The following is a 16,960-nucleotide window of genomic DNA, read 5'->3' on the forward strand; positions in this document are numbered from 1 at the left end:
CTGCCGGCTTGTTCGTGTAAACTCGGAACCTATGTCCAACATTCGGATTTCCCAATCGTCAAGCACAAAATGAACTGTATTGTCCGTTGCCTTCTGGGAAGACTTTATAATTTATCAGCTCGAGGCACATATTAAAATTTTTGTTATGGCATGCACCTACGAGGAAATGCATACTCTTTTCAATGGTATTTGACTGATATTTAAATTTTCTCCTCCTTTAAAATGGCAAAGTTTCGTCCAAGACTAAGTTTCTCATATCGCCAGATTCTGTGAGTGCTGTTTATCTCAGATGTTTTGAGATTTTTTTGGAAAGTAGAATAATCCTACTGGAAAAATCTAGCCGATAAATATACATGTCGCACAATTCACCTGCTCATTCACCGTTAAAAAACAAAAGGAGGCTACTCACTGAAGTCCTGTCATTTCTTCTCCTATAGTCTCTTGCTGTTTCCAGAACTCACTGCCAACACGGTCTGGAAAAGGTGAATTCAGCAAAAGAAACTAAATCCGAGGGTGGATCAAGTAGGGATGATATGCTAGAAAGAAAACTGACTTTGTGGAACACACAATAAGTGAGAAAGAAAACTGACTTTGTGGAACACACAATAAGTGAGAAAGAACAATGATTATGTGGAACACACAATAAGTGAGAAAGAAAACTGACTTTGTGGAACACACAATAAGTGAGAAAGAAAACTGACTTTGTGGAACACACAATAAGTGAGAAAGAACAATGACTTTGTGGAACTCACAATAAGTGAGAAAAAACAATGATTATGTGGAACACACAATAAGTGAGAAAGAAAACTGACTTTGTGGAACACACAATATTCACAAAAAAAAAAACTGACTGTGTGAAAAAAATCAAAAGGAATGACAAAACCACATCCTTCAAATATAAGGCATTCCACCAAAACTTACACTGGAGTGGAAAGAAAACCATGCCAGGGTAGACAGAAAGGGGAGGTAAATGTTGATGGTAAGGGGAGATAACTTACATCCTTTGCCATAATCCACAGCTGGTATCGTCCTGTCAATGATGTACCTCTGTTCCTGAGTGTGATAGTAAGTGTCTGCCTGATTCATCACCAGAGACTGGGGAGATTTCTGTAACAACTCTGTCAACAACAACACACATGTATATGGATGCAGGTTTAAGAGTGCTTCACACAGGAAATGACATCATGGCCTGAAAACTGGCATCTGACCATCCGCAGGTTGCTGAGAGACCTTCCCACGCATTGTTCATTGAAGGAACGTTCCACATTTTGATAGTTACATCAGTTCATCCTCACTGAAACCTAACACAACACTATCCACAACAACCATTATAGTCAGATGGCTATCACCTTGTAAATGGAAACAGTGCCAGCTAGCTTCAAAAATGGCAGGACAGCTATTTGCAAACTTTATTCACAGGTAGGCCCAATACAAAGCATAGTCCAGTGCAAAGGTTCCCCAGTTTTGACATAACTATGGAGTCGGCCGACACACAAACAACTTCAAACAACGTCTTACAGTACACATACATGTATTTCAGTACACACAAGATATAATCTGACCACCCAACTGCTTTTATACGCCTGGATATTTTATTTTTTATTTTGTTTTTGGTTTCCAAGGCTCCATGCAAACTTGGTATGCACTTAACGAGGGGCTTGAGGTCAAGACAACATCACCTTTTTTGCCAGCTATGTCACGTATGTTTTTTTTTCTCAGAACTTACTGGAGATGTATCCCTACTCTATGTGTCAGTCACTCTGTTCAACCCCCTCCCCCCCCCACCAAACTTACTAGTGATGCATACCTACTCTATGTGTCAGTCACTCTGTTGCCCCCCACCAAACTTACTAGTGATGCATACCTACTTTATGTGTCAGTCACTCTGTTGCCCCCCACCAAACTTACTAGTGATGCATACCTACTCTATGAGTCTGTCACTCTGTTCCCCCCCATCAAAACTTACCAGTGATGTATACCTACTCTATGAGTCTGTCACTCTGTCCCCCGCCCCCCCCCCCCCCCAAAAAAAAAACTTACTAGAGATGTATACCTACTCTATGAGTCTGTCGGTCACTCTGTTTCCCCTCAAGAGCTTACTAGAGATGTATACCTACTCTATGAGTCTGTTGGTCACTCTGTTTCCCTGTTTCTAGAGATGTATGTCGGTCACTCTGTTTCCCCACCAAGAGCTTACTAGAGATGTATACATACTCTATGAGTCTGTTGGTCACTCTGTTCCCCCCAGCCCCCCACCAAGAGCTTACTAGAGATGTATACCTACTCTATGAGTCTGTCGGTCACTCTGTTTTCCCCCCAAAACTTACTAGAGATGTATACCTACTCTATGAGTCTGTCAGTCACTCTGTTCCCCCCTTCCCCACCAAGAGCTTACTAGAGATGTATGCTTACTCTATGAGCCTGTCAGTCACTCTGTTTTCCCCCCAAAACTTACTAGAGATGTATACCTACTCTATGAGTCTGTTAGTTACTCTGTTCCCCCCCGCCCCCCACCAAGAGCTTACTAGAGATGTATACCTACTGTATGAGTCTGTCTGTTACTCTCTTTTTCACCCAAGAACTTACCAGAGATGTATACTTACTCTATGAGCCTGTCAGTCACTCTGTTTTCCCCCCAAAACTTACTAGAGATGTATACCTACTGTATGAGTCTGTTAGTCACTCTGTTCCCCCCGCCCCCCACCAAGAGCTTACTAGAGATGTATACCTACTGTATGAGTCTGTCTGTTACTCTCTTTTTCTCCCAAGAACTTACCAGAGATGTATACCTACTCTATGAGCCTGTCAGTCACTCTGTTTTCCCCCCAAAACTTACTAGAGATGTATACCTACTCTATGAGTCTGTCAGTCACTCTGTCTGAATCTGTCAGTCATTCTGTACCCCCACACCCAAGAACTTACTGGAAATGTATCCCTGCTGTCTCTTCCTCTCTCTCATCTTAACCTGCCAGTGTCTCAGTGCATTGTGCTCATCCTTCCTGGAGTGGGAGGATCTAGAGGAGTGGGCTTCTTCTCATACTTCACAGACGGACACCTAGGCTGAATGTCTTCAGGGTGCAAGCTAGGAATGTCCAAAAGGTCCCCCCTCCTTATAGCCTCACTTCTGAAGTCTTCATATGGCCCAAGAATGCTGTAGGTAACACAGCGCCATCTAGGTCATAACGGGGACCAGCAATACCTAAGGGAGACAACACAAAAGATAGATTACAATGAAGGTTACATATGTATGCAACTCATGCAGTTTTTACAAACACACTTACATATTTTTTTTAAAAATAGGATTTGAACAATTATTCACAACTTTTACAGTCAGTAATCACATACAACATAACAGTCAGTAACCACATACAACAGTCAGAAATCACATGCAACAATCAGAAATCACAGACAACATAACGGTCAGTAATCACATACAACGTAAGTCAGTATTTACATACAACATAACAGTCAGTAAATCACATACAACACAACAGTAAGTAACCACATACAACATAACAGTCAGTAATCACATACAACATAACAGTCAGAAATCACATACAACAATCAGTAATCACATACAACATAACAGTCAGTAATCACATACAACATAACAGTCAGTAATCACATACAACATAACAGTAAGTAACCACACACATCATAACAGTCAGTAACCACATACAACAATCAGTAATCACATACAACATAACAGTAAAGTAACCACATACAACATAACAGTCAGAAATCACATACAACAATCAGTAATCACATACAACATAACAGTAAGTAACCACACACATCATAACAGTCAGTAACCACATACAACAATCAGTAATCACATACAACATACTACTAAAGCCATTTAAGACATTAAATGACAAAACCAAGATACAACTACATTTCCTTAAACATTTTCTAACTATTTATTTTCATTCAAGCAGTAAGTTCCTCAGGGCAACTGACCCACTAGACAACTAGTGAGATAACTGTTATAAGTTATGCAGATAACAGTACATGTATAATACCAAAGCTTGTATAATACCATAGCTTGTATAAGGCCAAAGCTTGTATAATACCACAGCTTGTATAATACCAACGCTTGTATGATACCAAAGCTTGTATAATACCACAGCTTTGTATAATATCAAAGCTTGTATAATACCACAGCTTGAATAATACCACAGCCTGTATCATACCACAGCTTGTATAATACAAAAGCTTGTATAATACCACAGCCGGTATCATACCACAGCTTTGTATAATACCACAGCATGTATAATACCAAAGCATTATGACACCACAGCATGTATAATATCACAGCTTGTATGATACCACAGCTTGTATAATACATGTACCACAGCTTGTATAATACCACAGCCTGTATCATACCACAGATTGTATAATACCACAGCTTGTATAATACCACAGCCTGTATCATACCACAGCTTGTATGATACCACAGCATGTATAATACCACAGCCAGTATCATACCACAGCTTTGTATAATACCACAGCTTGTATAATACCACAGCATGTATAATGCCAAAGCATTATGACACCACAGCATGTATAATACCACAGCTTGTATAATACCACAGCCTGTATCATACCACAACTTGTATAATACCACAGCCTGTATAATACCAAAGCATATATGATACAACAGCTTGTATAATACCAACGCTTGTATAATACCAACGCTTGTATAATACCACAGCTTGTATAATACCACAGCATGTAATAATACCACAGCTTGTATAATACCACAGCATGTATAATATCACAGCTTGTATGATACCACAGCTTGTATAATACCACAGCATGTATAATACCAACGCTTGTATGATACAACAGCTTGTATAATACCACAGCTTGTATGATACCACAGATTGTATAATACCACAGCCTGTATAATACCACAGCTTGTATAATACCACAGATCGTATAATACCACAGCATAAAGCGATTACATGTACCCATGTGCACATGACACATGTTCATTGCTGCACTGCATCAAGCATTATATAACAACTTAAATGTATCGACAATCTCAATGGAGTACAGGAGGAGTATCTTTTTCCCAACAGGTGATGCTCCAGTGAATTAGGAGCTTCTCGTTACAAATTATTTCCTCCAGATGTTACTCACAAGCCAATAAAAAGCATTTGGTATAGTAGGTTAAGCAGCATAAAAATCCAATGAGAAAATATACACACATTTGTCACAAAAGCAATGGCTGATGTATGTGTATATGTAAACCCAAGCTATGTATCCTCGTCACAAAAGCAATGGCTGAAGTGTGTGCAACATGTAAACCCAAGCTGTGTACCCTCGTCACAAAAGCAACGGCTGAAGTGTGTGTACATGTAAACCCAAGCTGTGTATCCTCATCACAAAAGCAATGGCTGAAGTGAGTGTACATGTAAACCCAAGCTATGTATCCTCATCACAAACGCAATGGCTGAAGTGAGTGTACATGTAAACCCAAGCTGTGTATCCTCATCACAAAAGCAATGGCTGAAGTGAGTGGACATGTAAAACCCAAGCTGTGTATCCTCATCACAAAAGCAATGGCTGAAGTGTGTGTACATGTAAACCCAAGCTGTGTATCCTCATCACAAAAGCAAATGCTGAAGTGTGTGTACATGTAAACCCAAGCTATGTATCCTTGTCACAAAGCAATGGCTGAAGTGTGTGTACATGTAAACCCAAGCTGTGTATCCTCGTCACAAAAGCAATGGCTGAAGTGTGTGAACATGTAAACCCAAGCTGTGTATCTTCCTCACAAAAGCAATGGCTGAAGTGTGTGTACATGTAAACCCAAGCTGTGTATCCTCATCACAAAAGCAATGGCTGAAGTGTGTGTACATGTAAACCCAAGCTATGTATCCTCGTCACAAAAGCAATGGCTGAAGTGAGTGGACATGTAAACCCAAGCTGTGTATCCTCATCACAAAAGCAATGTGCTGAAGTGAGTGGACATGTAAACCCAAGCTATGTATCCTCATCACAAAAGCAATGGCTGAAGTGAGTGGACATGTAAACCCAAGCTGTGTATCCTCATCACAAACGCAAGGCTGAAGTGTGTGCCACATGTAAACCCAAGCTGTGTATCCTTGTCACAAACGCAATGGCTGAAGTGTGTGTACATGTAAACCCAAGCTGTGTATCCTTGTCACAAAAGCAATGGCTGAAGTGTGTGGACATGTAAACCCAAGCTGTGTATCCTCATCACAAAAGCAATGGTTGAAGTGTGTGTACATGTAAACCCAAGCTGTGTATCCTCATCACAAAAGCAATGGCTGAAGTGTGTGCACATGTAAACCCAAGCTATGTATCCTCGTCACAAAAGCAATGGCTGAAGTGTGTGTACATGTAAACCCAAGCTGTGTATCCTCATCACAAAAGCAATGGTTGAAGTGTGTGTACATGTAAACCCAAGCTATGTATCCTTGTCACAAAAGCAATGGCTGAAGTCTGTGTACGTGTAAACCCAAGCTGTGTATCCTTGTCACAAACGCAATGGTTGAAGTGTATGTACATGTAAACCCAAGCTGTGTATCCTCGTCACAAAAGCAATGGCTGAAGTGTGTGTACATGTAAACCCAAGCTATGTATCCTTGTCACAAATGCAATGGCTGAAGTGTGTGTACATGTAAACCCAAGCTGTGTATCCTTGTCACAAAAGCAATGGCTGAAGTGTGTGGACATGTAAACCCAAGCTATGTATCCTTGTCACAAAAGCAATGGCTGAAGTGTGTGTACATGTAAACCCAAGCTGTGTATCCTTGTCACAAACGCAATGGTTGAAGTGTGTGTACATGTAAACCCAAGCTGTGTATCCACGTCACAAACGCAATGGCTGAAGTGTGTGCACATGTAAACCCAAGCTGTGTATCCTCATCACAAAAGCAATGGCTGAAGTGTGTGTACATGTAAACCCAAGCTGTGTATCCTCATCACAAAAGCAACGGCTGAAGTGTGTGGACATGTAAACCCAAGCTGTGTATCCTCATCACAAAAGCAATGGTTGAAGTGTGTGGACATGTAAACCCAAGCTGTGTATCCTTGTCACAAAAGCAATGGCTGAAGTGAGTGGACATGTAAACCCAAGCTGTGTATCCTCATCACAAACGCAATGGCTGAAGTGTGTGCACATGTAAACCCAAGCTGTGTATCCTTGTCACAAACGCAATGGCTGAAGTGTGTGTACATGTAAACCCAAGCTGTGTATCCTGGTCACAAAAGCAATGGCTGAAGTGTGTGTACATGTAAACCCAAGCTGTGTATCCTCATCACAAAAGCAATGGCTGAAGTGAGTGGACATGTAAACCCAAGCTGTGTATCCTCATCACAAACGCAATGGCTGAAGTGTGTGCACATGTAAACCCAAGCTGTGTATCCTTGTCACAAACGCAATGGCTGAAGTGTGTGTACATGTAAACCCAAGCTGTGTATCCTTGTCACAAACGCAATGGTTGAAGTGTGTGTACATGTAAACCCAAGCTGTGTATCCACGTCACAAACGTAATGGCTGAAGTGTGTGCACATGTAAACCCAAGCTGTGTATCCTCATCACAAAAGCAACGGCTGAAGTGTGTGTACATGTAAACCCAAGCTGTGTATCCTCATCACAAAAGCAACGGCTGAAGTGTGTGGACATGTAAACCCAAGCTGTGTATCCTCATCACAAAAGCAATGGTTGAAGTGTGTGGACATGTAAACCCAAGCTGTGTATCCTTGTCACAAAAGCAATGGCTGAAGTGTGTGTACATGTAAACCCAAGCTGTGTATCCTCGTCACAAAAGCAATGGCTGAAGTGTGTGGACATGTAAACCCAAGCTGTGTATCCTCATCACAAAAGCAATGGCTGAAGTGTGTGCACATGTAAACCCAAGCTATGTATCCTCATCACAAAAGCAATGGCTGAAGTGTGTGTACATGTAAACCCAAGCTGTGTATCCTCATCACAAAAGCAATGGCTGAAGTGTGTGTACATGTAAACCCAAGCTGTGTATCCTCATCACAAAAGCAATGGTTGAAGTGTGTGCACATGTAAACCCAAGCTGTGTATCCTCGTCACCAAAGCAATGGCTGAAGTGTGTGTACATGTAAACCCAAGCTGTGTATCCTCATCACAAAAGCAATGGCTGAAGTGTATGTACATGTAAACCCAAGCTGTGTATCCTCGTCACAAACGCAATGGCTGAAGTGTGTGTACATGTAAACCCAAGCTGTGTATCCTCATCACAAAAGCAATGGCTGAAGTGTATGTACATGTAAACCCAACCTGTGTATCCTTGTCACAAACGCAATGGCTGAAGTGTGTGGACATGTAAACCCAAGCTGTGTATCCTCGTCACAAGCGCAATGGTTGAAGTGAGTGTATAAAATCAAGCTTCATGTCCACATCCCAAAAGCAATAACTGAAGTGTACAAGTGTGAGTTAAGCTTTAACACTTCAATAAGGATACATCCACCCAAAAAAAACATACGTGGTTTTCCTCTCAAGTCAAGTTTGCCAACCCCTGTACAGATGAGTGACATATGATTAACAAGTACATGTTACACAGTACAGTTACTGTAGTTTGCTTGTGGTTTGCCTGTAGTTTGGTTGTGATTTGCCTGTGTTTTACTGCAAAATTTTAAGACCTTTTCAATGACTAGCCAACATCAAAATGGCACAAGATTAAAAGCTGTAAAGTTGAAAATATGATGGTACAAACAAGGTAACAAATTAAAACACTGTAGACATTTCATCCTTTGTTGTTGTCAAAAAGAATGGCCAATCTACATGTATCTTAGAGCCTACTACTTATGCTGAAGTTCACAAAGGTCCATAGGTTTGGCCAGAGGGGTGTCTCAGTGTCTTTGAGACCTCCTCTTCTGATAAAATTAACATGGGACAGATTGGGAGAAAATTGGAAATGAGACAGCCTGATTTCAAATTCTGGCTAAAACTATGCTAAGATCTGAAAGAAACAGAGAGAAACACAACACTTCCTTGGTATTCTCTGAGCACTTGCACAAACCCTACTTAACATTGGGACCATGTAATTACCATGGCCACTTAATGCCTGAATGCTAAGAGGGTTTGTGCTAGTGAGAGCTAGATCGTGACTCTTCAGCATCTTTAACACAAGAAAACAGGAACATCAGAAGAATCGGAGGAGCTCACAAAATCAGGGCTTTACTTTCAACGGGAATGTGGGAATCTGCTTGGATTCCCCTGAGGAAGTCACATATGTAATTATCGAAATGACCAATTTTTCTCAAATTTCCAGTTCAAAACTATATACTTCCTCTCACCAAGTGGACATATGACCACCATCCCCATAATGCATGTTTTGTTTGGCTTTTTTTTTTTTACACATTATTTTGACATAGGTACATACAAATCCTAGAACCTCCATCCCATGAACAGAGATCAAAATAAATTGTGAACTAACCAGGGTTTTGAACTGACTTACCGAACTACACTGCAAGCAAATTCTTACGGATTTATCATAAACTAATCAACAAAAAGTGAAATATAGTTATATGTAAGTCAACCAGAATCCCCAAAACTGTTTAGTTTTACATACCACGTATTAAAACTCACTTGGAGTAACTGCCAACTTTTGTGGTACTAGATATAACCTACACTCTGATGGATTCCCCCAAAGCAAATTTACTGGAATCCATTTGTTTCTGGTAAAGACTTATGAAAAGAAAGGCCAGAAAGTGCACAGGTAACAGACATAAGCTGTAAGTCTGTAAATCTGCCTTTACCTGAGTAGTCCATTGGGCGCAGAGGGGCAGTAGGTGGGGCTGGTTTAAACACTGTCAACCTGAAAAGCAATGGGAGACAACTGTGAAAAGTGGTAAAATGACAAGGAAAGGTGACTTGTACAATTCAGAAACATGAGATTTTACAGCCAAATGTATGCAAAATTATTTAAGGACAGGCTGAAGGACATGATAACCTGGCACCGGGATCACGAAACGACCTTAGACTTAAGTCAAAATTTCAAATCCCCTTAAAATTGTTATTTCTCCCATAACAAAGTCAAAGTACTGTGTAACGACGTTAATTCTGGGAAAATTAATGCAGACCAAATTCTAAAATAACAGAAAGGAACAGATCCAGTTAAATGAATGAAATTTTTACTGATGTCTAAGATCACACTGTGATCCTGGGGTCTGCAGTCATGATCACAAAACTATCTTAGATTTAAGTTAGTCTTAACTTCTGCCGTAATTCCAGAAATTATAATTTAACTTGAACACTTATTTTCAACTTTGTCATGAAATTTAAAGAAAACTCTTGGTATCAAAATAAACATTTGATCAGTTTTACCTCTGCAAACCGTTTTGAAGATAAGACCAAGTCAGACAGTTTTGTGATCCAAAGTGGGAATTGGTGCTAAAATTCAAGTAGTATGATTTCTGGGAAAACAATTTGTTTGCTTCTTTTCACTTTGTCACTTTTCACACAATTTCTGTTACACCCATGATGCCACCAAATAGCTTCATACTGCTCCTAGATTTTTACAGCGCTGAGTCATTGCTGGAATGCCATGCTGATGATACCACACCTGACACCCTGTCATGTCACAGCCTATTCCCAAAGGATGATCACAGTCCTAGAATCAGAAATGCTTAGCAAAAACCTTCACCTTTACATTGTTTATAATGTTACTGTTGCGCAGTGCAAATTTATCCTTAAGACAAACAACAACTTGATTATGGATTAAAAAGTGTTAAATACTGTTTTGGTTTCGGCTGCTCCAACTCTTCGGCAGGTCGCAATTTTCGGACAGTCACAGGAATCGGATTCTTCTGTTTAACTTCTTTCGGTGGTTTTGGCTCATGCAGCTATGACAAAACAATATAACCATATTAATCCTGGGGCAAATGCAGACAGAAACCTTTCCCTGTTTAAAGCAGACTCTAATACTTTGCTAACCAAACTCTGTCTACAATTCTGCTCAAATCTATACCCGAAAGGTGCACCTGGAAAACTTTTCAAAATTTTATCATTACTGGTCAAGTAGAAATTGGTAAATGAGTTTTCAATCATTATATCTATATCCGAATTAAAGCAGAATAAAACAACAACAAAATATAAGTCCGCAACACTGCAAAGTATGCCATAACTATCTTCAATTACAAGTAAATTTTAGACTTTTATTTTTAGTGAATTCAGTGCAATTAAATTCTCTGAAAGCTAAATTCTCTGGTGGTCTTTATGGGTCGTACTGATCATGTTTCATTACTTTCATATTATCCTTTGGATGAAATTCATGAGAAATTTACAAGTTTTAGGCATAAAAACTGAGGTGAAAAATAAAAGCACACAACTCTGCTTTTTAAGAATCAGAGGCCACTTTCACAAAACTTCGAAAATCATATTTCTCGTAACTTTTTTCGTACAAGACATCAAGGTTATAGCGCTGTTAAGCTACGTTATTTACAAGAAAATTTACAAAAAATTGATATACAAAGTTTTGTGAAAAAGGGCCTAGTATTACAACAGTAGTTTTTCATAGCATATATCAGGATTTCCTCCTAGTCTTTGTCAGTGGCGTACAATTCACAGACGTACCTTCTGTAGATTTTCCTCCTTGATTGCCAGTTTCTCAATCTCTTCCCCACTGATAACATTTTGTGATTGAGGACGGTTGTCCTCACCAAGGGCATCCTGAGACGGGTTGGGTGTGGAAGCTTTCTCAGGTGTTCCACCACCTTTTTTTCCTGTCTTCAGCTTATCTACAATAATCATGGTTTATATATAATACACTTACGTGTCCACATCAAACACACCATATTTAAGCACTTATTTATTTGATTGTTGTTTAATGCTCAGGGGTTCATAGAAGTCGCCAGTATTTGGTCCGTCAATTGAATAAAAAACTCAATAACTGGTTATATTTATTCGATTTAAGGTGGTTTTTGGAAAGAAATATTCGAAAGTTTACATAAACTCAATCTGAACATATCCAAAGTTCCACGAAGCAACATGTTCGCATTGTCAGTTATCTTCTTTTTACAGAAACTGTCCTGCCTTGATTATATTTAAGAAGGCAATTTTTGGACCCGAAGTGTTGTATGAAACCAAACATAATACATACCCTAATTCTTCTCAAATTTGGGACAGATATTAATAGTGTTGAAAGATGAATATTACATTTCTTTACCAGCCTTTTAGAAAAGTAAAGCTATGAATATGTTGTTCATTAGACGGTCTAACCATGTGAGAAAAAAAGAAACTCAATATTCCTGAAAACACTTACATGTATATTGGTAACAAAATAAGAAGACCTGGTTACCCAGATCTTAGAAAAAATAGGGTAGCATGCTTCTTTGGTATCAGGCAAATTGGTCCTCATGAATAACTTGACCTCTTTTGGTTTCCGATCGTTCTGTTTTTGACATTAGTGTAAGGTGAGTGACCACATGACTGCAGTCTGACTGGTTTCCTCCCCCTGACGTCAGGTACGGCTAATATCTTCCTATCCTTTCAAGGCGGTGTTATCATAATCGGAATATGTCAATTCAGATTTTGCAGTTAACACTATGCACGTCAAAATGAAGCCTCATGAATATAACATAACAGTATCCAATGAAAACGTACAGCGCAGGAAAGACAACATCTCTCTTCAGACACTCGTTAATTGTATCTGTAAAGCATTATTTTCATTCCGTTTTCTACTATTTCAGAATGATACATTTACAAACTAATTTACTTCCTGTTGTGGTAATATACAAGGTATGTGCCACATGTAAACTCCTTTAATAAATTATTATTCCGCTATGACGTCTTAAACACACGGTACATAGACTGCTAGCTCTGTAGGGCTGTGATTACATATACTATCACTGCACAGTACTTCACATCTGTACTTCCCTAGCTGGCTTTAATATACTTCTGCTGGACCCCAAATAATTTGTCTGTCCATAGTCTTAGTCGTTTCAGCTTTCAATTCCAGGCAGGTGTTCCCATTTGTCATCACCAATAAATCCACACAAGCATGAAACTAGTGGAAACTGGATAAATTCAAACTCCAACTGCCGTGTTTTTCAGTACATATTTCTGCCAAGCAGTTTCGTTTTGCCAACTTTCTTGTCAGAAGCCTAACAAATTTTACTATGGACATCGTCTGAGCTGTGAACTAGACGATACCCAATACTGGAAGTTCATGGCCGATTTCTTGGCAGTAGGGTGTATGAAAGATACGAGTTCTCGAGAGTTCCGCGTGAGATCGATCGTGCATAGGCCTATGTATTAAATGGTTCAATCGACTTACTGAAACTAGTGAAAAGATGACTGTTAACACACTATACTGATTGACAGATGAAGAGGCTTGCCATTATAGCCTAATGCAAATGTCACGTATGGTAAACAAACAAAATTTTGACAGAACATGGGTTAATAATGCAGTTGAATACTAAAACTAAGTAATAGAAATATTTGATTTGAATTTTACAACAACAACATGTTTAATCATTGGGTCAAAGATTTACCACAAAAAGTTTATACATACGTACCTGATGATTTAGGTCGAGACTGCTTTGAAGCTTTAAGATTCAGCTTGCTACTCATTTTGCCTGTTTCACTTCTCTGACATACACTTAATCAGAATCTTTTCCATAAGAGATGCGCACTTGCAAAATTTTGTTTCAGTCGACGGCCATTTTGTACCATGGCAACGAAGCGAACGAGATCTCGCGCATACATATGGTGCATAACACTCGTACATTTTGTTTTCCGCAACGGTTTGCATCAGCGCACCCAACAGTATTTGTCAGCCTACATCCACGAGGGGAACTGTTCCACGCTGAGATTGGTTGTCGCCAACATCAAACCAAAATACACCAAATGTTGCCTTTATGCATCAAACACGTAAACAACCAAACCACAACAGTACCACAGAATCACCTCCACGCTGGGGTTGGCCATATTACAGCCTGTAAAGGTAGTGTACAACCACTTCCACGTGAGGACTGACAATTCCTAACTCTTATGTAAATACCACAGAACCACTTCTACACTGGGGCTGATCATTTTTATAGCCTATAGATCATTTCTTATATAAATACTTTATTTGATTTGATTGGTGTTTTACGCCGTACTCAAGAATATTTCACTTATACGGCGGTGGCCAGCATTATGGTGGGAGAAAACCGGGCAGAGCCCGGCGGAAACCCACGACCATTCGCAGGTTGCTGTCAGACCTTCCCACTTACGGCCCTTATACAAATACTAGGGAATCACTTCCACGCTGGGATTGGTTCATGTTTATAGCCTAAACATGTACTGTAGGACCACCTCCACTCAGGACTGGCGATTCTTATTTCTTATGCAAATACCACATAATCATCTTCACGCTGGGACTGGTCATGTTTATAGCCTAAACATGTACTGTAGGACCACCTCCACCTCAGGACTGGTGATTCTTTCTCATGTAAATACCACATAATCACCTTCACGCTGGGACTGGTCATGTTTATATCCTAAACATGTACTGTAGGACCACCTCCACCTCAGGACTGGTGATTCTTATTTCTTATGTAAATACCACATAATCACCTTCACGCTGGGGCTGGTCATGTTTATAGCCTAAACATGTGCTGTAGGACCACCTCCATTCAGGACTGGTGATTCTTATTTCTTAAATACCACATAATGACCTTCACGAAGGGGACTGGTCATGTTTATAGCCTAAACATGTACTGTAGGCCCACCTCCACCTCAGGATTGGTGATTTTTATTTCTTATGTAAATACCACATAATCGACTTCACGCTGGGACTGGTCATGTTTATATCCTAAACATGTACTGTAGGACCACCTCCACTCAGGACTGGTGATTCTTATTTCTTATGTAAATACCACATAATCATCTTCACGCTGGGACTGGTCATGTTTATATCCTAAACATGTGCTGTAGGACCACCTCCACCTCAGGACTGGTGATTCTTATTTCTTAAGTAAATACCACATAATCACCTTCACGCTGGGACTGGTCATGTTTATAGCCTAAACATGTGCTGTAGGACCACCGCCACCTCAGGACTGGTGATTCTTATTTCTTATGTAAATACCACATAATCATCTTCACGCTGGGACTGGTCATGTTTATATCCTAAACATGTGCTGTAGGACCACCTCCACCTCAGGACTGGTGATTCTTTCTTATGTAAATACCACATAATCACCTTCACGCTGGGACTGGTCATGTTTATAGCCTAAACATGTACTGTAGGACCACCTCCACCTCAGGACTGGTGATTCTTATTTCTTATGTAAATACCACATAATCACCTTCACGCTGGGACTGGTCATGTTTATATCCTAAACATGTGCTGTAGGACCACCTCCACCTCAGGACTGGTGATTCTTATTTCTTATGTAAATACCACATAATCATCTTCACTCTGGGACTGGTCATGTTTATATCCTAAACATGTGCTGTAAGACCACCTCCACCTCAGGATTGGTGATTCTTTCTTATGTAAATACCACATAATCACCTTCACGCTGGGACTGGTCATGTTTATATCCTAAACATGTACTGTAGGACCACCGCCACCTCAGGACTGGTGATTCTTATTTCTTATGTAAATACCACATAATCACCTTCACGCTGGGACTGGTCATGTTTATATCCTAAACATGTACTGTAGGACCACCTCCACCTCAGGACTGGTGATTCTTTCCTATGTAAATACCACATGATCACTTTCACGCTTTGACTGGTTCATGTTTATAGCCTAAACATGTACTGTAGGACCACCTCCACCTCAGGACTGGTGATTCTTATTTCTTATGTAAATACCACATAATCACCTTCACGCTGGGACTGGTCATGTTTATATCCTAAACATGTGCTGTAGGACCACCGCCACCTCAGGACTGGTGATTCTTATTTCTTATGTAAATACCACATAATCATCTTCACGCTGGGACTGGTCATGTTTATATCCTAAACATGTGCTGTAGGACCACCTCCACCTCAGGACTGGTGATTCTTATTTCTTAAGTAAATACCACATAATCATCTTCACGCTGGGACTGGTCATGTTTATAGCCTAAACATGTACTGTAGGACCACCGCCACCTCAGGACTGGTGATTCTTTTTTCTCATGTAAATACCACATAATCAACTTCACGCTTTGACTGGTTCATGTTTATAGCCTAAACATGTACTGTAGGACCACCTCCACCTCAGGACTGGTGATTCTTATTTCTTATGTAAATAGCCGCCGTCGTATAAGTGAAATATTCTTGAGTACGGCGTAAAACACCAATCAAAAAAAAAATCTTATGTAAATACCACATAATCACCTTCACGCTTTGACTGGTTCATGTTTATATCCTAAACATGTGCTGTAGGACCACCTCCACCTCAGAACTGGTGATTCTTATTTCTTATGTAAATACCACATAATCATCTTCACGCTTTGACTGGTTCATGTTTATAGCCTAAACATGTGCTGTAGGACCACCTCCATTCAGGACTGGTGATTCTTATTTCTTATGTAAATACAACAGAATCACCTTCACGCTGGGACTGGTCATGTTTATAGCCTAAACATGTACTGTAGGACCACCTCCACCTCAGGACTGATGATTCTTATTTCTTATGTAAATACAACAGAATCACCTTCACGCTGGGACTGGTCATGTTTATAGCTTATACATGTACTGTAGGACCACCTCCACCTCAGGACTTGTGATTCTTATTTCTTATATAAATACAAAATAATCACTTTCACGCTTTGACTGGTTCATGTTTATAGCCTAAACATGTGCTGTAGGACCACCTCCACCTCAGGACTGGTGATTCTTATTTCTCATGTAAATACCACATAATCACTTTCACGCTTTGACTGGTTCATGTTTATAGCCTATCCGGCAGATTTCCAACGTGAAGCCCACATCCAGGGTTGGATTAGAATCAACACGAATAACACAATT

The 16,960-nt window shown here is 39.9% G+C and overlaps 1 protein-coding gene across 1 annotated transcript in view; it reads right to left on the bottom strand.

The window, feature by feature from the left end:
* LOC135463006 (MYCBP-associated protein-like) overlaps positions 1-11,761 on the bottom strand; it is a 34,574-nt gene extending 22,813 nt beyond the window's left edge. The window contains 8 exon segments of the mRNA XM_064740327.1: positions 410-473; positions 999-1,118; positions 2,923-3,001; positions 3,004-3,155; positions 3,158-3,199; positions 9,769-9,827; positions 10,748-10,854; positions 11,585-11,761. Of these exon segments, the coding sequence (XP_064596397.1) occupies positions 410-473; positions 999-1,118; positions 2,923-3,001; positions 3,004-3,155; positions 3,158-3,199; positions 9,769-9,827; positions 10,748-10,854; positions 11,585-11,761 (800 nt within the window).
* Between the last annotated feature and the right edge of the window lie 5,199 nt (positions 11,762-16,960).

Source organism: Liolophura sinensis, chromosome 2, assembly GCF_032854445.1.
Source record: "Liolophura sinensis isolate JHLJ2023 chromosome 2, CUHK_Ljap_v2, whole genome shotgun sequence".
NCBI lineage: Eukaryota > Metazoa > Mollusca > Polyplacophora > Chitonida > Chitonidae > Liolophura > Liolophura sinensis.